Consider the following 23,275-nt stretch of genomic DNA (forward strand, 5'->3'; position numbering starts at 1 on the left):
GGCTGCAGTGTTGACATTGTTGCTCGTTGTTTTTGCCTGCAACATGGGCTTTTGTACAATAGCTGACTTCATCTAAGTCAGCACTGTATATAATATTCATCCAACGTTGTACTATAATTATACTTTCCCCATGCTATACCTGTGCTCTCCCCCATTGTGCAATCGCTTTCTGTACTTCTTCAGTGTATTTCCTGTGCTTGTACATACATATACATCATGCTGGTCGTGGCTTTTCTCCATTATTTTATTTGAGAATTTTTTAGTAATTTTCTGTGATTCTGTATTTGCGTCTGCCTTGTGTACTAATAAACAAACTTTGATGCAATCACACAAATGTTGTACTGTACTTAGCTGCAATGATCCGTAATCATTGGATACACATTTCTCTGTTAGATTTTGAAGTCGTTATGTGCAAAATGATGCTTCAGTATGTGGTCTTACTGTAAACGTCAGCTAACGACTTGTGCCACACACTTGTTTGGTGTGGATCATGTGTCCAGGATCAGAGCTCAGAGCTGTTATGTTTAGCCTATTCTTATGGCATGTAGTTTGCAGAGTGTTGATTTCCTGCTAGTCCGATATCACTGCAGGGGATGAACATGTAGCTGTATGTATGGTCCATGTTGTTCAAGGACTGATGCGCACCGCTGGGTAATTACGTTTGGTTGAGGAAGGAAGACAACACACTTGTGCAGGTAGTGTTTGACCGAGGCAACGCCATGACGGTAGAACCAGCAATGTTTGAGAGGAAGGAAGCCCCGCTGGGTTGGTTACGCCCCGCACACATGGCCGCTCGGATTTTGTGAGATGCGGAATACTCGACGTACGTGATGGTATACGTGTTGTGACGAATTGTATTATGCTTTTGTAAATGATGTATGGCTCAAGCTCCCGACACAGCTACTAGTAGCTGATTGGGCATTAGACCTGGCTGGTGATCATGGTATTACATGTACTTGTAGTACCGTACAGGGAGTAGTGGCAGTCCAGTACTGCTCCCTGCTTATCGCATCAGTGTGGTTAGGTCTTGAGTGTGGCCAGCGCTCCCTCCCGCTCCGACACTGGTGGTTTCTTTCTTCTCCTTCTTCCTGTTCCCGGCCTTCTGGATTTTTCCAATTCCATGTCTCTTGTCACTGATGTGACATTTATGGTCTCAAACAGGAAGAGGTATTTTACTACTCCATGGTCTCAAGAGTCTACCCCCCTCCCCCCCTTCTCCTCCCAGGGCCTAGGGGTTTCATGGACACCGATCTACTACTGTAGTAGATCTACGAAACTTTTTGATATCGTGATTTTGTCACTGGAAGGGGTAGACGTACTGCTAATATAGGCTACATCAAGAGTACATAAAAAGGTTTATGATTGTACTCTTGCCGTCTTGGCTACATGCATGGTAGACAGTGCTTCCGGGCTGACAGTTCGAGTCTCCGGAGCTCCTCCGAGCCCCCCCCCCCCCCCCCACAATCATACTGACAACGACCGGTCCGAACCAGGGAGTCGTATTACCCGACTCCCTGGGCCTGGTCCGAACCGAAGCTAGTACTAGTAGTAGAGCTAGAGGGCCAGGCTGCAGGAAAAGGCTGTGTAGACCATGGTAGAGTGTAGTGTAGCTGTACAGTCATGTACACGGCCCGCGGCCCGGACGACCAAACAAAAACTTCCAAACGACCAAATTTCACAAAGCAAGTCCCTTGAGCTGAGCCGCATGCGCACTTCTGAAAAATAAGTGTATTCCTTTTGCCAGAAGCTATGGCAGTTCCGTCCTCCATCCTCCTGCCGGCATGCCCAGCTTCCTGCCCTTGTATAACCTGGTTATCCTAGCCAAGTAAGTTGTTATGGCTAATGTTCCACATTTTTATTTGAATAGTTCACCAACCCGTGATGCGTTGACCGCGCGCTACGAAGGCGAAGGTCACCTCCTTTCCGGTAGGAGAGATGCGGAGAAGAGTCGGGCAAAGCATAGAAGGAAACCAGTTGCCTGCACACCGCAGGTGATTTGCAGGCTTCGTGGGCCGCCAGCATGCCAGCGGCGTCTGGCCAGAGCTACTCCGCCGCTGGAATGCGAGCAAGAAGACGGAGACTGTCCAGCAGCTCCTAGCGCAGTGCCGCCAACAAGTTATTTTGCAGCACCTCCATCTCAGTTCCGTACCTCTGTGAGGTGTTGTCCGCTACTAACTTGCATTGCGTGGAATAATGCGTCTCTTCGACGAATCGGTGTCCGTCGTCGCTCGACCTGTTCACAACACCTAAGCCTAAAGGGGCGTTTCGTGTTTGTGTGTCACGCTGTGGTGCTGGGCAACGACATATTGTTGATATCGCCACTACTAACGTTAGTATCTGTCCGTGTGGCGATCGGCAGCAACGACCAAGCGGCACGAATCGACCAGGCTGCAGATAGGCGGCATGAAATCGCTTGCTGCCGATAGAGGTATGAGCAGAACTTTGCAGAGCAGCACCATGACGAATCGGTCGCGTGGACTGTACCGACCACATGCCAGTTTGCCAGTCCTGCTCGGAAGTCTGATTGTTTGTTTCGTGGCATGTGGTGTCACGTCGGAAGAAGCTACAGTGGGTCCTAAAACTCCTGGTATTGCAATCTTTGTTGTGGCATGGTCAGACGCTAATCACGGACCGCCAGGCAATGACAGTGAAGAGGACCTGCGCTGCTCTTCTAACAATCACTGTGAGTCTCTTTGGGATGCCATGAAACTGGCACGTAACTTGCAATCGCAGCAACAGCAACAGCTCAATGCTGGTGGTGTGCAGTCTCCGCTTCCAATAGTGGTGCGCTTGTTGGCAAACCAAACTCTGTCACAGTGTCGCGTGTTGCTGAGGCGGAGGGTACAGCTTCACCACGGCGGTCAATGCACAGATTACCATCCGATAGGTGTAGAACTGCTCGACTGGCACATGGCCGATATCATCGTCGACGGCAGCCACCCAGCAGGGGGCTGTGGTCGATCACTACTTGCAGCCCCCACACCTCTATCCCAGTCTGCGGGAAGCAAGAACACCCATGGTCAACGGAGTACTAGCTATCTTCTAGATATCGTCAATTCCTCGGCCATCACATTCCGCAACATAGCAATATATGCTGAGAACATCACCGATGTGTACTGGAACAGGTCATTGGTACACATACAATCATCGAGACTAATTCGATTTGTGGACTGCGTGTTCACATGCATGCAATACGAGCTGTCCGGTGGGAGACGATCCCTGGCAATGGTGCGTGACTCGGCATTCGTGGCGTTCAGTCGTTGCACTTTCCAGCAACGGAAGCAAATGGCACTCAGCGCACGTGTTGTTGAGAATGCCATACTGAGCACACGTATCAGTCCGTTTCTAGCATCTGCATTAGACATTGAACTGATGAGTGTTCACAGAATTGAAGATCTGTCCGCTGCCGAACACGCCAAGCTAAGCGAAATTGCGCCTTCGATCGACGTGGCAAACTGTACAGGTGGTGGCCGCATAGCAACAACGGGCAGTACAGGAGGTCCTAAACAAGTGGATGCCAAACTGTTCTACTGTCTTCCTTCATTGCTGCTACATCATTGTTCGGTTGCGAATTCGGGCAGAGGAGTTAAGTTGGACTATGCGCCGCATCGACTTCGTAAAATCACGATTAGTACGGCGGTGCCCATGGCTATAGGAGTGACATTGTCTTCGATGACGGGCCACCGAGTCTTGATTCACAGCTGTGATATCAAACGCACACAAGCGCCTTTGGGTACGTCGGTGAAGTTCTCCATAGCTCACGATCGACGCAACCCGCCATCACCCGGCCCTGCAAATTCCACAGAGTGGCTGCTGGAGGTTACAAACACATCGTTCGAGGGGAACATCGGCTTGTTCGGCGGTGCTCTAATGGTACTGGCTGATAGGAAAGCGTCATTCATGGGCAATGTTTTTCTGGACGATAGATACAGTAGAAGTGAAGCTATGACAGCGTGCAACTTGGTACTGGTGAAGGACTGCTACTTTGGTGACAACTTGGCATTGCGAGAGGGTGGCGGTATTCTTGTTCACTTCAAGACACTCTTGCCATGGCCGGGGAGTCTGGTGTTTGTTCATCTTCATAACGTCACGTTCAGCAGGAACAGGGCAATGATCTTCAACCTCTCGCAACCCGGCGGCGCGCTGACGGTCGTTTCCGACGGTGAATCATCGTACGCACCGAGCCGCCTAGACAACAGCACGCTGGCAGGTGGTCTCTGCCAGGGACAAGACCGAAAGTACTTTCCAGTTCAACTTTGCAACGTGACGATGTCTGACAACCGGGGAATCGGCGCGTTGTTTGCGAGATCCACCAACATGAGCTTGTGTGGAGTAAGGTAGGTGGCGCTTGTGCTAATACGAACAGTTTAGTTCCATGTGATAATGCTAAACTTTGTAAGTCATTCTGTGACTGCTGCCATGAATGACGCTGGTGTAACTGTTGGTCAACAACGTCGTTCGCATTATGCACCTGCGGTGTTTAAAATGCGAATGTGGTCTGTTCGGGAAGGTGTGCAGATGTACACATGTACCAGGTAGCTGTAGTGTGAGGGAGGCTGCTAGAAGTAAATCTACTACACATAGCTGTTAGATCAAGTTGGCTGGCGCCAGTAATGCTTATATCATGATGATATGCTCACACCTATGCTATTGGGGAAGGATAAGCTTTTCTTTTTCATGGCGTGCTGGTACGATTGCATTGTCAGAGCGCAGTGAAACTGCAATGCTAGTACACTATCTTAGCAAAACATTGGAAATGCGTCGTTTTCTGTACCATAGGTGTAATGTTGTGTATGTAGTATTAGTGTGAACAGCGTGATCTTCTCACCCGTTGTAGTCTTTGCGTGTATATACTAGGTTCATCTCACTGTTGGTTTCTTATCAATCCGGATGATGGCCCAGGGCAGAGGCATTGGTTGAATTTTCTTCTTCTTCGATGCAGTACATCAGCCAATGCAGTGTTGGTGTTTAGGGTAAATAAGAATATACCGGGGAAGCCTTACAAGATCCTCCCCTCTCCTCCACCTAGAGTACAGAGGATCTGAACCAATGAGGCAATGACACTTTCCCATAAGGTGCACTATAGTATGGTCGCAGGACCGATGATGCCCTGGTGGTAGTGTGACTACTGTTCCTCATAGCGTGTCCTCCACATTTTGTGACAGTCATGCTTTCATTATCATACCTGATAAAATATGTATGTAGCGCTTGAAACGATTTACCCTGCAGCTCGTTCCTGAACAACACTGGCTCAGCTGTGGTACTACTAGGCTCCCGTCTGGTTGTCAGGAACACGCTGCACATCATCGGCAACAGAGGAGTCAACGGTGGGGTGTTCAGCATCCGGGATGTGTCTTCTGTCACGTTGGCACAGGTAAATAGACCCTTGTTCTGTAATACACAGTGTTTCTGGTGTATCACTGCAGTAAATGGATGCTATTATACTCTATCATGAATTTGCTGACTATGTTTTAGGATATTTTAGCCTTGCTTCTGCGTGTAAAAGCGTAATTGTGGCATCAGTTTTAACTTTGAAACGTAGGCGTACTCTGGCAAGCTGTTAGCTTGTGCAGGCTGGACTTGCACAAAGTACTTCTCCAGAGCTGGCCAAATTTTAAAACATGTGCACACTCATCTGAGCCTTGCTTTCACCCGGCAGTACGCCTCTAAGTAAGGGTCAACAGGCTAACTGTATTTTTTAAACTGTAATACCACTGACTTTCTGACCCATCTGCCTATCGTTTTCTAGGTGAAGGATTTGGTTGCAAGAGACAATCGCGCCACCTACCTAGGGTCGATTGCCCACGCCGACTCAAGGAGCTCATCATTCAGTGCCTATGAGGCCTTCTTCAGCAAGCTGAACCGAACTTCTGTTGCAGAGGCCTGCCCCTTCATCCTACCACTGCACTTCGTAACAGGAAAATCCCAGTCCATGCTACAGGTAAAGTCTCCACTATGGCTGCGTACTTTGCTGAACCGTAACTCATTGTGAGAACTTGTGAATGCATGGCTTGATTGGTGGACATTCCATTGTGTCATCATGAAGAAGAGTCTGAGGATGACATTTGCGTGTAGACCGCTAAGGCCAAGGAAGTATGCATGCAATACGAAACAGCAACTGGTTGACTATTTGATAGCACTGCACTGTCCTGAGCATGACCGCAGGTGCAATTCAGATTAAAGTTATACTGGTACACAGGGATGCCTGTTGTAGATCTGTTCGGTAAGATATGCGCTGCACAATGTCTGCGTGTAGTTGTCACGGAGCCAGATTGTATCTGGCTGCGCACTCTGCATCAGTGTAGCCACCCTGTGTCAATCCTGTGTGAGGTCCCATGTGCTTTTTGAAATTATTACCATGTTCAGACATTCTTCAGCGGAAGTAAGGCGGATGTACCTGGTAAGGATGTCTCGACCATCTTCATGGCCAGTCTGTTCTCCTGCCTCGATAACTACAAGCCAGTAATGGCGCAGCTGACACAAGTGGATGATCCGTTCTACTGCATGCCTTACGCACCAGCAAGATGGGAGCTGTACAGCGGTGAAGGTCAGTAATCCAGTGATAGTGTGCTCGAATCTTCCAACAGTTATGTCTGAGAAAGCTCAAGATTTATAGCCAGATGACGGTCTTCCAACCGTTACGTCTGAGAAAGCTCAAGATTTATAGTCAGGTGACGGCGGTCTTCACTGCTATGTTATGGGTGCTGCTTTGTGTTCGTGGACAGTGACTGGTGCAAACAAGGACTACTGTGGGGTCCTGGAGCAGTTCTCTTCGTCAGGACCATGTCTGGAGGGCTGTGAAGCATCGGCGAGGGGACTGCAGACACGAGTCACCTGTGCTTTTGGTAACTACACACTGTCAGAGAGTCTGCACAGAGGTGAGTGTTGGGTAGAATGCACTAGCCGGTTGCAACGGGTAGCGGTTTGGTCGGGTAAGGAGTTTGGGTATTTCTATCCGGATAGCACGGGTACCCTATCGGGTATTTTTTGACATAGTTTGTACAGAACGCACATTGCTGTGCTTTTTACATGCACCGTTGCGAAAATACGGTACTCCAACTACCCGATCGGGTTCCCAGGAGCAAACTGCTACCCGAATACCCGCTCTAACTACGGGTAGCACAGGTACCCTACTACCCTATGCCACTGACGCTCCTAGAATGCATTGTGACTTCCCGATGTAAGTACCTGTAGAACACTCCTTGGTATGCGTCCTATACATCCCAGTATGCAATCAATTTTAGGTGAACATCATAGTGTATAGTCCGTTTCAAAAAGATAAGCAATCAGGTTTTGGTCTTAAAAAGTATGAAGATAAGGGAAATTCGGACAACGAAATACATAGAAGGGCTTGTTAGGGCATGGCAAATTGTTCTGTAAAGGTTTCGGTATGATTGGACCAGCCGTTAAGGAATTAGAATTTCGGCCACGTTTCTGGCCTTTTCCCATGGTTTACAATTTGAGCTGGAAGCCAGTATCGATTTTTTTTATCAAAACCCACGATTTATCCCTTCCTTTTTGGCCTTGTGGTTATGAACGCTGTCTGCTGACCATGATTTTGTGGGTTCAAATCCCAACCTATCTTCAAATCACACTTTTTTCATTGTTTTGGTGATCAAGCTGGTACAAGACAAAGAAAGTAGCTGCACCAAAACTACTTGTTGTTGGAGCTCGCGCTTCCTGCCGAACTGACTGACACTTGACTGGCTCACGCCATGTAAACACACCCACAACACTGAAACGGTGTGAGTGAATGGAAGTCATTGCGCTGTAGCTACGTGTTGGATACACCGGCACATCGATCGATTTCTTGTTGAGAATTATTTATAGTATTTCAAGATCGCCAATTTATTTTAATTTAGGAGTCAACGCTGTCTTCTATCAGCTTTCACAGGCGTCTGCTTTTCTCAAAATGTTGTCGAAGTGACACGAATGGCTTCGCCAAGTCATGGCCTCGAGAATGAGTCCATGTCCATGTCATTTTCGTCACATGGTGAGAGTAAAATTGCATCGCAGGTCAAAGAAACTATTTGGTCACGAAACGCCCTTGCCACGCAGCGTGGCGCTTCAACATTCAACATGTCCTCTCTCTGAGTCCATATCGATACGATCGAGGAAGAACGTTGGTTGTAACCAGTAATATAATGGCAGTTGTCATTTTCTTGCTTTCGCGCGGAATATTCCTTCGAGTTCACAGCAAGTTTTTCCAGGCAGCTCATACGGTAAGACGGCAAACTCCCCGGGGATTGCTAATCTTTTTAAAACTGACTCAGTGTAGTATCCACATGCAACATTATTACACTTGTGTACACACCTGCAATAGTACCAACGCACTGCTGTACCTGCATGCAATATTGCTGCACCTCTCAGTGCACCCCCTTGCAAAATTTTCCCTTGCAATATTACGTACTCAATCTATTGCCCTCACGTCTTATTTTGACCTTTATTCTTCTCTCTACTCCGCGTTGCTCTGACCATTGCTGTTGCAGCACTTATGCTGTCTGCCTATAAAAAAGCTGCTGATTTACCATCATTCCGTTATTGCATGTGCTTGTATTTGTAAGATGATCCTATCATAGCTATTGGTAAAAAGTAAAAAGGACCACGGAACTACAAGTTACACTATAATGTCCACTAACATCACCAGCTACTAAACAATCAGCTCATGCGATAACATTGCACGACGCTGACCAATGGTACTGACGTTCTACAACTAACTGGCTAACAGCTCTAGCACATCTTGGATGCGCACTCCAACAGCCTTCCGACTTGGAAGGTTCTAAGTTATAGAAGTTCCAAGTTCCAAGTTGGAAGGCTGTTGGAGTGCGCATCCAAGATGTGCTAGAGCTGTTAGCCAGTTAGTTGTAGAACGTCAGTACCGTTGGTCAGTGTCGTGCAATGTTATCGCATGAGCTGATTGTTTAATAGCTGGTGGTGTTAGTGGACATTATAGTGTAACTTGTAGTTCCTTGGTCGTTTTTAATTTTTATAAATAATCCTTGCCTCTCCATCCAAGTTCATAGCTATTGGTAGTCACCATTGATAGTTTTAGAGACTAGTTACTTGTGAGCCAAGAGTAGCCATGTATTTCTGCGTCCCGAGGAAACTTTAAAATAGTCGAGTTTACTGCAAAGAAGGTAACTTGTCCTCACGCTAGTATTCTGTTCGTGAGATACTTGCTGTCGTAAGTCCTTGTAACCAGGCTACAGCCCCATCCCCGTCACAGATGCTACAATAGCACATGGTTTGGTCCACTCATAAATTCATAATGTGATTTGAAACAACTGAGTTGTCAAGTCGTCTGGCCAGTCGATAATGAGTATCACTATGGGTGTGTTGAGTGGCTCGTCGATAGACTCATAGAGTCTGGACAAGTTGTTACTACATTTGTGGCAAGCGAAATCCGACACTTGGCATCAGGGACTATACCATGCAGTGTGCAGCTCCTGAAGCCCTGCATACGTAGTACATGTGTTACATTATTACTTACATACAAGTACAACTTTTATCTGTCTCATGACAGTAAGGGTTGGTTCACATAAGCAAAATCGGCGCCGCAAGACATCGCAAGACCCCAGCGGTGAGCCAGCTCCCGATCCGTTGCGCATACGGTTCGAGTACCAAATCTACTGCAAAGTAGTAAAGAATGTGCCCAAATGCTACGACAGGTTTGCCAATTGAAGCTTGAGTTCAATTTGGAGATCATGAAACTACTTCTACACCTTTTATGGCAGTCTAGTAAGCGGTGGTGTCGAAATTATGCGTGCAAACGTTGATGAAGTCACACGAACTTGTCTATGTATCCTTCGTATTTTTTATTTATTTATTTTAATGGTATTTGTCTCATAATTTGCATGACAGTCAAGCAGATCATCCGAGAAGGACGGGTTGGTATGCTGACTTAATTTGCCACCTTGAAACGACTACAAGAATAGCGAACGGACCTCATCTTTAGCTTCAATTTAGGAAAATTTAGGATGAGTCTTGGTTTCAAATTTTGACAAAGTCTGGCTCCCGGCACCGGCGATCACCGGCGCGAACGGTTCACAAACCACTTTTGGTCAAAATTGTACGGGATCGGCGCTGTGGCAGATCGCAAGAGTTGGGCACTGTCCAACTTTGCCGGGGGTCCCTTGCGGTATTTTACCGTACGATTTTGTTACGACTGCACTGGTTCACATAGTTGCAATGCGCTGAGAGAGGTTGCGAGAGACCCACTCCCGGTGACTCCCGGCGCGGACTGGCGATATGTGAACCAACCCTAATCGTACTCTCTCTCTCTCTCTCTCTCTCTCTCTCTCTCTCTCTCTCTCTCCTTCTTCTCCTTCTCACCCCCCCCCCCCCCATCTCCCGATAATTATTAGCCCCCCGTTTTCTTTGGACGCGTTTGCTGTGCAGTGAAGCCAAGACCCTAGGTCGGTGGAGCACATCAGACCCCGTCACCACGTCCACGATTCATGCCTGCGATGCTGCACCGCTGCTTTGCAACGTTCCCTTCATCGCAACGTATCGCGGCAAGAGAAGAAGGGCTCGGCTCATGGCCCGCTTCATCAGCCATGTATCAAACTCACTGCAAAGGCCCAGCGAGAAGTAAATGCAAAGAGATACGTTCTAAACAAACAGCGGACAGCGTTGAAAAGCGAGAATAAAACAGAAACCCTTCGCTGTCAGTTTTTTCGATCCAGGAGAGCCACATTTTTCTGGCCACGTGGGCGAGTACACGCCAAACGCGGTGATTGATCGTTGCGGTTCCAAAACAAGAGCTCGCGCTGGGAGGAATGCACTGCATGTACCCCGTGCCTGTGTCACGCATTCAGTACGCATGCCATGCCCCGCCAAGTCACTGCGTGTCTTATTTGGCAAAAGACCTATTGGAAGCTGTGGCCTTAGTAAAAAAAAACAAAAAACTCATCACAGTCAAGGTTCACAAGAACGGTTCAAAGGTGCTGGCAAAAATGAATGGGGACTGGATACCAATACTCCTTATGTGTACCATGGTTGTGAACTGTGTGTATCTACGCTGTGACCTTTCGACCTCTTTGGGATACATACGGCTCTAATGACATTATGTACAAATTAGGTACAGCTCATTACATCATTGATATCCATTTCCGGCGCTGTCCCCTATGGCAAGTGTCGGATTTCGCTTGCCACGACTGTTGTAACCCCTACTCATGACAGTTACCACCATACAGTGCTTTGCTCCTCTGTCACCTACAAACTCTCACGACAAATGATGTCCTGATTGGGGTCATTTTGGACAGGGATGCTGGTATTTGAGGGTGGTACAGTGAGCTACTTGAGGTTCCCCTTAGCGATGGTTGCCAGTGGCCTGTCCCATCGTCAGGCTCATTTCATGAACCCATGCGGTGCCAGGGCCGGAGTTTTGGAGTGGTGCGGCCAACCTTTGAGGGGGTCTGGGGGACCTCCCCCGGAAGAAAATTTGAAAATTTACGTGAAATAGAGCGAATTTGGGCATCTTATGAGGCTCCAGAAAATGCACAAAATCATAGTCAAAGAACACAAACACAACTTTTTTTATATCCATAAGTCGCACAGTACCGGTGATGGTAGCATTCATTCGATCAAGAGGTTGAACACTGTAAGGAATAGTATAGGTAATAAAACGATCGATAAAGACTTTGGACTTTTAAAAGTCTTTATCGAGCGTTTTTTAACCTATTTAGTAACTTTGATCTCGTGCCGGCTTCTCCGATCGACTGCCTCATTTTCGAACGAACGATTCTATTTTTCGGCTTCCTCGATCTTATCTCTTTGGATCGAGTCTCTTCTGTGTTGTGCGATGTTTTCGCTCGTTTCCAATGTTGACTAGTTCATGCATTTTTGATACGAGTGACTGGTGCTACTTTGGTGGAAGGCGCAGGTGAGCTCAGGAGGTCGTGCTGCAGAACAATCTTCAATCTTCGTCACGGAGTTCTGAGCTACAATGTACTTCGAAGCACACGACAATGTCGACAGTATACAGTCATGTACCTCTGAATATTTTTACACCGGTTTTGCGCGAATCACATGGACCATCCAGCTGGGAAAGTGGTCCGGCCATGGCCGGACCAGCCTGAGCGGTTCCGGCGGCCCTGGGTACCGTGGAGCAACCCCATGGTACAGTGCATACGGTAGTGAACGTAGTCTGACTGACGCCCCTGTGTGACCAGGCATGCTGCTGTGCAGTCTGGTAACGTTAGTATACTTAGTATTAGACGCAGAACTGTCTGGTTTTGACTGTGTTGAAGTTAGTGCCTTCTTTGCAGTAGCAAATGCACATTGCATGTAAGGTCAATCTCTGCCGTAAGTGAAACTTGGATGCTCGGCTGATGATGACTTGATTGACAGTTGTGCAACCGTGACTCCCAGTTGCTAGTCTCTTCTTTTTGTACTAGATGCCTTTTTTGCCGCATTGCTTGAAGGGACAGAATGACTGGAATTATATGTGCGTGTACTTTGAGCCGTACATGAAACTTCAGTAATTTTGTCACATATCTTTCCTTTGGAGTTGGAAAAAGTGCTAAAGGAAACTTATCTTTCCCGTCTATTTTTTTCCACATACACAGACACGTTCGCACATTTTCCGGTGTAGTGATGCTTTTCCCGCTGACTGGGCACGTCACGCTCGGAAAAGCACCACTGAGCCCGAGCGTTGCAAACTACTGACTTTCTTACCAACATAACCGGTGTCCTTGCCTTTCACTCAGACTGAATGCTTCTCCTAACTAGTACAACACCTACAATTCCTATCCACCTCGCCAGGTCTTTAGTGCGAGCTCATAGATACGCGAGCAGCAAAAACATCTGAAATTAGAGGATAGCAATGGTATTTTGAAAGGCTTTGCTTGTAGTAGAAATCCTGCAGGTGTGTGGAGCAAATCCATTTGCCATTGGCACTACTTCAGGATGGGATGTGACCTGTCGGTTTGCTTTGCAGGAAATGGAACCACTGTAAGCGCGAATACACGCAAGCCTTGGCAGTGCTGGCCGAAACAACCACTTGGTGATAGTGGAGACGAAGAGTTCGAAGATAGACCTGCATCACCACCATCGTTATCAAACCCTCTCGCCCACCCGAATATGCCATATAAGGCAAGAAAAGGTGTGTGCCCAGTAGACGGCCCTGGTGTATGCACAGACCCCAATCCCTACCTGCGCCAACCTCCGTCACTGTGTCATAGCCGCGTGCAGCAGATAACCGTTGTCAACTGGAGGTCTCCGCGCTTCCAGAGCAGAATTCAAATGCTGCAGTCGCCATTTGGTTCCAACGTGGCCTGGCTGTTCTTCAATTCCACCACCACTGCGTGCTACAAGGTCGTTGGTGATCGTGTCTGGTACTTCTATGACGGATGCAGTCGGGACAAGGTCTGGCAGAATGCAAGCAATAGCCGGTACGTGACAGGGAACCTTCTCTTCTTAGATTTTTTATTGATCACTGGGTTTGGGTGCATGTCATGTTGATGTAGAGATCACGCACAAGTCAGGAACAGTAGCAACAATGCTATGTTGGCGTGTCGTCTCTGCTTGACCTGCATACACCCATTCATGTACTGTTCACACACCACTAGACATTGTGCATAAGCAGAGCTGCAGTCCATTGTACACTCACATGTGTATGTTGCTCCCGTAATTTCAGTGTTGAACAGCGCCTTATGCCTGATCAGGCTGGTGAGTATTTACTATTTATCCACATGGTGTTGATAGGACGCTTTCAACCTATGCTGACAGTGCATACTAATATCGATCGCAGAGCAGGTCTCGCACATCTCAAGATGCCTGAAAAATGTTCACAGACAGCCTTAGTAGCTGGTCTATCGATAGCTGTAGAAAGTACTGGGGTTGTACTTTAAACATCGTGTTTGGATCGACGTGATCTCTTCTGATCACTTGCAGGGCATGCTCAGCCAGGCATCAAAGGGTTAATGTAGTGCTTCAAGTAACCGAGACAGCCAGTGGTTGACAATGTTGCTTCTCCATTGCAGGGAACGCTTGCCACTGGAGACGGATTGCTGGCTACTTCAGCTGGCGCAGAGGAACCACGAGTATCGCGGCGAGGTGCTGACTGGCATTGTACCGGGCTACAGGTATGTGTTGACGCCGTGGGCCTCCTACATGAACACCTGGAACGGCCGTGCGGGCATCAACCTGAACAAGGACAACCGCTGTGTGCTGGAGAGTCCGGTGCGGCGCAACCAATCTCTGCACTGGATTGGAAACTTGACCCTTCAGCCGGCGCCAGGAGAAGAGTTTGAACTGAGCATACAGGCACTCGATGAGTCATTTGGACAACGCGTTGCAACACTACTGGTTTCGGTAAGCCACATGTAGTCTCTAGTACAAGTATCGTAAAATCCTGCCAGAGCGCTCCTACCTCCGCGACCCTTCGAGTAGATCCCAGTGGGGAGGGGCGGATGGGCGAGTCCTACTTGCCGCATTCAGTAAAAAGTTTAAAAATACTCGCCCTGCGAAAATGTGCATACATCTCACCCCGCTTCCAGCTTGAGGTCAGACAGCGCCAGGCAGATCTTGCCGACGGGTCTGACCGAAGACTGTTGTGATGTGACCACGCTTGTGCTGAAAGTGTATGCGGCAGCGGCATCTATAATTATAGTGAATCAGTCCAAGAGGTTCTAAGGAGTCAAATACATATAATAGAGAGGTTCCGCACTACGTGAAGTTGAGCAACTTTACGTTAGTGGGCGGGAAAAACCCGTGAATTCGCGAGTTTGCACTCCACTTACGGAAAGTTGTGTACGCAGAGTACGTAGATTGGGCTCTGATAACGTAGGTGCTCCATAAGTGGAATGGGGTACACATTTATGACTCTCTCGCCAGGTCGATCCGGTCGTACACTGTCGCGTTCGGAGTAGCCAAGGGCAGCTACGTGATTTGAAAACTCTGTATGGCGGAACACAGATCCGCATGCAGTATACGTAAGACTTTCCGTAGATCGACTACGTTTTTTACTAACGTAATTGCGTTGTGCGGAACCTCTCTAATATTGTGTATTTGACTAAGCAGTCAAATACGGCGATATATTTGACCGCTTACGTATCAGGAAAATCAGTGGCGTCGGATACTAAGAAGGCGATAAAATGTTTGATTGTCTTTCTATACAATGTTTAATTGTCTTTCTATACAATGTCTAATTGTCTTTCTATACAATGTTTGATTGTCGTAGACCGAAACATTAATTTTAAATACAGTTTGAAATGTGGCAATTAGCCCATGGCTAGCTTGCCATAGCTATGAAGCTGCTGGAAGTGCCCAGTCGCACCTTGGGTTGAAGTGTATATTGAGTTGTGGCATTGAAACCTGATGCAGTATACATGTTAATCTGTTCACAGTAGTTGCTGAAAACAGGCTATTTACGGCTAAGCCTGAAGTGTGCCTGCTATACCATTACGAAACAGGCCCGTTGCAACCACTTTGGAGGTGGGGCGGCCATGGAGGGGGGGGGGGGGGGGGTCCGGGGGTCCTCCCCGCGGGGAAAAAAATCAAAAATTGAAGCCAATTGCAAGCATTTCCGGGCATTTGGTGCCATTTCAGTGTAACTAAAATGAAAGACTTTTTGATTCTGCAACAAACCTTGAAAATGCTATGATCAGGGACAAACATTACCCTCCCCCGGGAAAAAATTTCAAAAATTGAAGCCAATCGATTTCCAGGCATTTGGTGCCATTTCAGTGTAACTGCAATGAAAGGCTTTTTTGTTTCTGCAAAAAAACACGATCGGGGACAAGGATTTGCCACATTTGTGCTGAGCTGCGATCATCGCGCTTTGTTGCAGAACGTTCCAAAAAAAAAAAAACGGCCGAAAGGGTGGGGCGGCCTCAGTCGCCCCAGCCGCCCCGGCTGTGACGGCCTTGCAAAAGTGGTGATGACACTAGTTTCTCTGTGGAACAGGTCAGTGCTGAACATGATGATGTCGTACTCGGCAGACTTGGCTTTGTCTTCAAGCATAACAAGCACGAGGTCTTCACCAGCACCAAGCCAATGCGAGGCCTTCGGCTGTTCGGTAGGCCTGGTGCCAGAGGACACCTTGTCATCTCCGTTAAAGGTATGATTGAACTTAGTGAATGTGTGTGATACCTGTCCACTATACCTGGGATGATAGTGCACCATGATACTTGTGCAATATGTATGATATTGACCAAGACGAGGTCTATATTTCCCATATAGACCGAAGTCGAGGTCAATATCCTGTTTATCACGATTCCTTTGCCATAACCCCAAAATTTGAACCTTTAGAAGCTATTTTGACCTTTTCAGTATAGCATTTGTACTATAGTGTAAATAGGATGTTGCCTATTTTGGGTACAAGACTGTAAGAACAACAGGGTTCAGCATCTGCAGCACAGTGGCTGGGTGGTATAAGGGGTTGCTTGAGATTTATACTGTTGTGGGTTCGAATCTTGCTTGTTCTCTTCCGTTGTCTTCTTTCTTTCAAATTTTCTTTTTGAAGTGGAGAGAAAATTTCTAAGTCCCTCCAAAGTCGAAAGATTTTAGTGGGTTGCTTTTACGCGTGCCACTAACTCACGCGGCTTATAGTGTTCGAAATCCCAAAATCCCCTGGTCGACAGAAAGCTCCGGAGTAAGCTAGAATTTAGCTTATAGCTGGACAAATTATCTCAAACATCTCCCATCAGAGAGAAGAGAAAATAAGTAAAAACTCTAAGCATGGCCACAAAAGCCACCAGTCAAAAGATTACAGAAAAATACACACTGTGAAAAAGGGCACAACCTTTGTACGCACGAGCTGTCAGCATGCCAGCAGCATGTACCAACTGCATGGGGGGTCTGTGTGCCATGTGCCAAAAACGGAAAGGTGAGAAAAAGGAAATGCGTACACGGAAATGGCACATTTGCGTGCGTACAAGTGTGCATGCCTGTAGACGTAGAATATAATGTGGGCATGATAGTAGAGTGCAAAAATCCATTCCGGCGGGTCATGTGATGCCTTGAATCACAACAATACTCCCCCACCAGTATGTAAGAGGAACGAAATGCATACGATAAGGAAAGCAAAATAAACCCCGAAGTACTAATACATGTACTGGAAAACAGAATGCAGCATGACGGAATGCGGACGTAGTGTAGCAGAAGGGAATGCAAGCACCAAACAAAAAGGAGCGTGCACGAGAAAACACGACCAGCAGGCAATACTGAAAGCCAAACGCACACACAATTGAACAGAGGCAGGCCGCGCACCACAGTACACGAAAGGACTACTCAACCTCCGTCAGCAGAGGCGAGATAGGCGGCCTTGATGCCGTCGATGGAGACAGTGTCGGACTTGCCATGGATGTCAAACACAAAGAACTTGGCTGACCGGGAGATGCATGGAGACAGAAACGTTAGTCAGTGCACCCGCCAGCATCTCCGTGCGCATTTCGTCCTACTCACCAGTACAGATCCGCATCACGTACCGCAACCGTATGCCGCTTGCACGTGTCAGCTCAGGCAGTGCTACCTCCAGTGCCGACAGGAGCACCCCAGGGCAAAGTGTAAGGCCTCATCAGTAACTGTGTGAGCACTCAGTTTCTCACTTCTCAAAATTACTGGACTCACATCCTGATCCTATGCTCCGGAGGTATGTTGCACATGGTCGTAATTGTGGGGTTGTGGTAGGTTTCATCGGCAACCACTCAACTAACTGGGATCCATTGAATTTAACACGGTCACATGCTAACCCAGATTATATTTCTGCGCAACGATCCGTTTCTTGCAGCAGGCTTGAAACAGCTGGCCCGTGTTCTTCACCCCCTTTCTCGTCTCTGTGCTGTTCCGGCGTAGATGCGGTTCCTAGACGAACGGGAAGTTACACATGACACACCCTTTGTAAAGCCTGAAGGGTCGAAGTGTCAACGATTACATTCCAGCAGACCGTATCTCTCCACAATGTCAAGATGACAATGCTGCAAACATGATTAGACAATTGCTCGCCCCGCTGTATCTTGCTAAGCTCAATGTTAAAAGTGCATTCTGCCGAATTCCCGTCTGCCCGAAGGAGTGGCCCTTGTTGAACCGCTGGCAGGATCATTACTGCTATGAGAGCGTCCTGCCCTTCAAACTGTACTACGCTCCAGGCCAGCTATATGGAACTCTGTCGCATCCGCCAGTGAATGGATTGTGTGCGGGCAGTTCGCACTCCCACGCCTGTTGCATTCCGGAGAATAGCTCAATTAACGTTACTTCCTCAATGCATGCTCTGGACTTGTGTTACCTCGCCAGCAACTCGCTATTCTGCTCCGAGCGTTTACATACCTCGGTGTTTCTCTGGCCCCAGCAAAAGTGGAGGGTCCAGCTCAAGTCCTGACGTTATTGGCATCTTCCCATTACGGGAAATACCTCGACTAACGTTTCTGTCTCCATGCATGCTCTGGACTTGTGTTAGCTCGCCAGCAACTCGCTACTCAGCGCCGTGCATTTACATACCTCGGTGTTTCTCTGGTGTCAGCAAAAGTGCTTCCTCGATGTATGCTCTGGACCTGTGTTAGCTCGCCAGCAACTCGCTACTCGGCGCCTTGCGTTTACATACCTCGGTGTTTCTCTGGCGTCAGCAAAAGTGGAGGGTCCAGCCCACGTCCTGACGTTTATCGGCGTCATCCTGGACACCTGCGCGCTCACATCAGTCTGCCGATGGACGAACTTGCCAAGCTTCACGACCTCCTACGGGCCACTCTCAACACAGCTCCAACTACCCAATGTCAACTCGAGTATCTTCTGGGAAAGCTCTCGTTTGCTACAAGAGTGATAGTCCCAGGACGCACATTGCAGATTGTGGTCACTTGCCAACTGGTACCGGCAGCCGTATTACCTGATCAAGCTCTCCGAAGAGTGCCTCAAATACCTTCGCTGATGGCCTGAGCTCCTGGAATAGTAGAACGGCCGGTCCTTCTTCCTACACCCTAAGTGGACGCCGTCCCCCAACTTGCTGCTATTCACTGATGCAAGTGGTGCACTGGGCTGGTGCGCAAACAATTGCGACCGGGGATAGGGCAATGGACAGTCAATCAAGCAGACCAGCCAATCGCAAAGAGTGGTTTGCAATTGTGGCAGCACCTGGGAAAGCTAGCGGCACCAGCTGCAAATGCCAATCGATCGGCTTTACAGCAACTGCAAAAATCTTGCTCATCAGTTGTGGCTATGGCTTGGCGTTATACACCGGCCACTCGTTTCGAATCAGCTGCCGGACTCGATATTCAGAGAGGCGGGAAGGTGGAAAGCCATGTCTGCCCGAGTAACATTCAGAGGCCACCAGCAGCCAAAGCATGGGTGGCTGTGGCAATGGCCTCAGCCCATGATATCGAGTTCCTGTTAGTCAATCCTTACCGAGCTTGCACTGCTTACAAATTTCACAGGTAGCTGCACTTTGTGATCCGCTCTGGGAGTGCCGATTTATGGAATATATGCTCTCAACTGGTTATGCATCTCTATATATCTAGCATTTGGCGGCTCTATTCAGAGTCATTGGCGGCTCCATGCGGAGGCATTGGCGGCTCCATGCGGAGTCATTCGGCGGCTCCATGCGGAGTAATTGGCAGCTCCATGCGGAGTAATTCGGCGGCTCCATGCGGAGTCATTCGCTGGCTCCATGCGGAGTCAATTGCCGGCTCCATGCGGAGTCATTCGCCGGCTCCATGCGGAGTCATTCGCCGGCTCCATGCGGAGTCATTCGCCGGCTCCATGCGGAGTCATTTGCCGGCTCCATGCGGAGTCATTCGCCTGCTCCATGCGGAGTCATTCGCCTGCTCCATGCGGAGTCATTTGCCGGCTCCATGCGGAGTCATTTGCCGGCTCCATGCGGAGTCATTTGCCGGCTCCATGCGGAGTCATTTGCCGGCTCCATGCGGAGTCATTTGCCGGCTCCATGCGGAGTCATTCGCCTGCTCCAAGCGGAGTCATTTGCTGGCTCAGCTGCGAGCCATTATACCAGTTGCTCGAATCGGCACTCCCAGCTTAATGCAAAACTCGGTTGCTCTGTTGTGAGGTGGGGGGGATGCTAAATGAGCGTTAGCATGCTAACGCGAGTTAGCAGCCAGCCCAGCGAGCTGGCCCAACCTGCATGCATGCGCGAGTCACGTGGGCACGCGCCCTTCAAAATCCTGTACAATGTCTCTTTCATGTCATTGCTGTTTGGACTTTCGAGCGTGCAACTTGCGGAACAGGTGTTCCCAAAACAATTTCCTTCCCACCCTCCCACCCACTAGCTCAACTCATGTTTCTGGCGCACACGTGACGGTATCTGTATAGTCCATGAGAATATATGCTCTCAACTGGTTATGCATCTCTATATATCTAGCATTTGGCGGCTCTATTCAGAGTCATTTGCGGCTCCATGCGGAGGCATTGGCGGCTCCATGCGGAGTCATTCGGCGGCTCCATGCGGAGTAATTGGCAGCTCCATGCGGAGTAATTTGGCGGCTCCATGCGGAGTCATTCGCTGGCTCCATGCGTAGTCATTCGCCGGCTCCATGCGGAGTCATTCGCCGGCTCCATGCGGAGTCATTCGCCGGCTCCATGCGGAGTCATTTGCCGGCTCCATGCGGAGTCATTTGCCGGCTCCATGCGGAGCCATTTGCCGGCTCCATGCGGAGTCATTCGCCTGCTCCAAACGGAGTCATTTGCTGGCTCAGCTGCGAGCCATTATACCAGTTGCTCGAATCGGCACTCCCAGCTTAATAACCAATGGACATAGTGAGTTACCCTGGCCCCAACCCTAGCCATAACCCTAGCAATAACCTGTACACCGCTGATAAATTACTAAACAGTATGCCCCCGACAATGACTAATCTGTGGACACATACCAAATACTAATCCCCCGACGCACCTTTTAAATTAATAACCATTGGACATAGTGAGTTACTCTAGCCCCAACCCTAACCATAACCTGTATACCACTGATAAATTCCTAAACAGTATGCCCCCAACAATAACTAATCTGCGGACACATACCAAATACTAATCCCCCGACGCACCTTAATTAATGCAAAACTCGGTTGCTCTGTTGTGAGGTGGGGGGATGCTAACTTTGGAAAAATAAATTTGGGGAAATAAAAAAACCCTCGCTCGCACCGATTTTCACAGGCTCATGACCTGAGAATTAACTTTATTTTTTACCATGGCCTAATGGTGATTAATGGTTTGCGATGTTTTTCAATCCATCCTTGCACTAACTTCTCCACCTGTGGATCTGACGGCCATTATTGCAATTTCTCCACCGCCCTGTCTGTGATTGCCTCCAGATAGACTAACGTTTACTGATACATTTGGAGTCCGGTTGACTTTGCGCATTCCGTTCCATCTGCGTGAGTGTCATTTTGGTTACTATAAATGGCAGCCATCATTAAAAAAGGTAAGCGAGCAAATGTGATCAGGTGAAGACAGTCATGGTGGATGAGACTGTTGGTCGTCAGCATTGTAGTTACTGCTACAGGTAGACTCCCTCTAATTCGAATACGGTATAATTCGAACATTCCGTGTAATTCGAACTTTTTCGTCGTACCGATCTTCTGCAAGTCACTTCAAGTCAAAATCGAATGCATAATTCGAAGTACGAAAAGTGCGCCGGTTGGATAATTCGAACCCAGTCTTCGTACAGAAGAGCTGTTTACAGTACATTGGCTATGTCCTTTGAACGCTTATTTCGAAGTGAGATTGAGTTGCTATCCTTGTAATTCGAAGTTGATTCTTTTCTCCTTCTCTAGCCAAGAGTAGCTCAAAAATCGATCAATGGTCCGCTGCAGGATCGACTATAGCGTTCGAGAAACCCACCTTCTCTCGAAATTTGATTCAAGCCTGTGCGAGGCAAATTGCAAAGGTTTGATTGAAGACGACTTCTTCCAGGTGGCTGACTCTCTTCGCGGATCTCGATGGCCTTTCTTGCCGCGCCAGCTCGTGCGGGGAGATGTTGGCGCACAACAACACTATTGTTGTAAATATTGTCTATGCCTATGCTTCACTTCCGTTCTTCAGAACGACGTGCTGCTGTCCGACGGCCTTTCATGACGCGGATTAGGCAGCGCAGTTCTTTTTCGTTGAAATTTGTGTCAGGAAAGCTGCAGTGACTGTTACTTCTTCACTAGAAGATGAAGATAATGTCAAAATGATTTTGTGTCGATCCAGTGTTTTGATGATCCGTTGTACATGACCGGTACGACCACCTATGTTTCGTTGATGCAAATAAAAATGTGCAAAAAATATTCAGCATGCGATTTCGAGCATTTTGACATACATATCAGTGCATGGGGCTGCATTTGGATAATTAGAAGTTCTGGATAATTCGAAGTTAGGGCCTGGCAATTTGAGGTTCGAATTAAAGGGAGTCTACCTGTATCAAAGTGTAATTGGAGTGACTGTGGGCAGCCACTGGCATAACGTGTGTGTGCGTGCGTGTGTGTGTGCGTGTGTGTGTGTGTGTGTGTGTGTGTGTGTGTGTGTGTGTGTGCGTGCGTGTGTGTGTGTGTGTGTGTGTGTGTGTGTGTGTGTGTGTGTGTCCTCGCCCACTTGCTGCAGTGTGGTGAGCCCATAAATGGGATCGTTTTCAAGTCGACCCAGAGTTTGGGGACTTCAGGGGGTGTCGGCCGTGGGGCGGTTCAATAGCCAATTGAGTCATCTTTCCAAGATTCCTTTTAAATCTCTCACCCCTCTTCGGGGGAGACTCGCGTGACCAGTCATGGCAGTGAGCAAGACTGAGTACAGTAGTAGTAGTAGAAAACTGTCATAAAGGTTGAATGCGGACGAGAACGCCTGCAATGCCTACAAACTGCCTATGTCTTACCAGGAGGCTCTGCAAAAGCGATTATCAATATATTGCAGCAAAGAAAAACTTCTGTCGAGATTTCCTTTTGTCTTTGTTATCAGTTTGTTCTCCACGTGGTAATGTCGTAGAGTCTACCTGGTTTTCAAATCATGAAATGTCTGCAGTGCCACGATGTCGCGCTGTCAGAAAGGAACGGTGATTCACCGAAGATGGGATTGTTCCGCGCCTATTCTCCAGGCTTGGTACGGAGACTCCAGGGCCTATCAGCTTTTTAGATCCATAGCTGCCGGAGATAGCTCTCCGAGTCGTCGTGCAAATTGAACATGGTCCCTGACCTCTCACCAGACTGTCGACTTTCTAATTTTGCCGTCGGTCGTCGTTCCATATTGTCGGCCCCCGCAAGGGGACACGTGACGATAATGACAGTGTTTACCAGGACCAGGACCAGGTGTGCGCGTGTGCGCGCGCGCGCGCGCGTGTGTGTGTGTGTGTGTGTGTGTCCCATAT

At 48.3% G+C, this 23,275-nt stretch overlaps 2 protein-coding genes across 3 annotated transcripts in view; both read left to right on the forward strand.

Moving 5' to 3' along the window:
- The window catches only part of LOC135819521 (microfibrillar-associated protein 1-like), a 14,545-nt gene extending 14,079 nt beyond the window's left edge, over nucleotides 1-466 (forward strand). Inside the window, exon 19 of the mRNA XM_065332751.1 lies at nucleotides 1-466. This exon is cut by the window's left edge and continues 184 nt beyond it. The gene's annotated coding sequence lies outside the window, so the exon portion shown is untranslated.
- A 1,290-nt stretch (nucleotides 467-1,756) lies between these two features.
- Nucleotides 1,757-23,275, forward strand: part of LOC135819541 (uncharacterized) — a 47,716-nt gene continuing 26,197 nt past the window's right edge. For both annotated transcript variants that reach the window (XM_065332771.1, XM_065332778.1), the window contains exons 1-9: nucleotides 1,757-4,337; nucleotides 5,230-5,374; nucleotides 5,750-5,941; nucleotides 6,367-6,547; nucleotides 6,726-6,878; nucleotides 12,941-13,394; nucleotides 13,986-14,316; nucleotides 15,910-16,063; nucleotides 21,252-21,361. In XM_065332771.1, coding sequence (XP_065188843.1) covers nucleotides 2,404-4,337; nucleotides 5,230-5,374; nucleotides 5,750-5,941; nucleotides 6,367-6,547; nucleotides 6,726-6,878; nucleotides 12,941-13,394; nucleotides 13,986-14,316; nucleotides 15,910-16,063; nucleotides 21,252-21,361 — 3,654 coding nt within the window. In that variant the 5' untranslated portion in view covers nucleotides 1,757-2,403. The remainder of the gene's footprint in view (nucleotides 4,338-5,229; nucleotides 5,375-5,749; nucleotides 5,942-6,366; nucleotides 6,548-6,725; nucleotides 6,879-12,940; nucleotides 13,395-13,985; nucleotides 14,317-15,909; nucleotides 16,064-21,251; nucleotides 21,362-23,275) is intronic.

The sequence above is a fragment of the Sycon ciliatum genome, chromosome 1, assembly GCF_964019385.1.
Source record: "Sycon ciliatum chromosome 1, ocSycCili1.1, whole genome shotgun sequence".
Taxonomy (NCBI): Eukaryota; Metazoa; Porifera; class Calcarea; order Leucosolenida; family Sycettidae; genus Sycon; species Sycon ciliatum.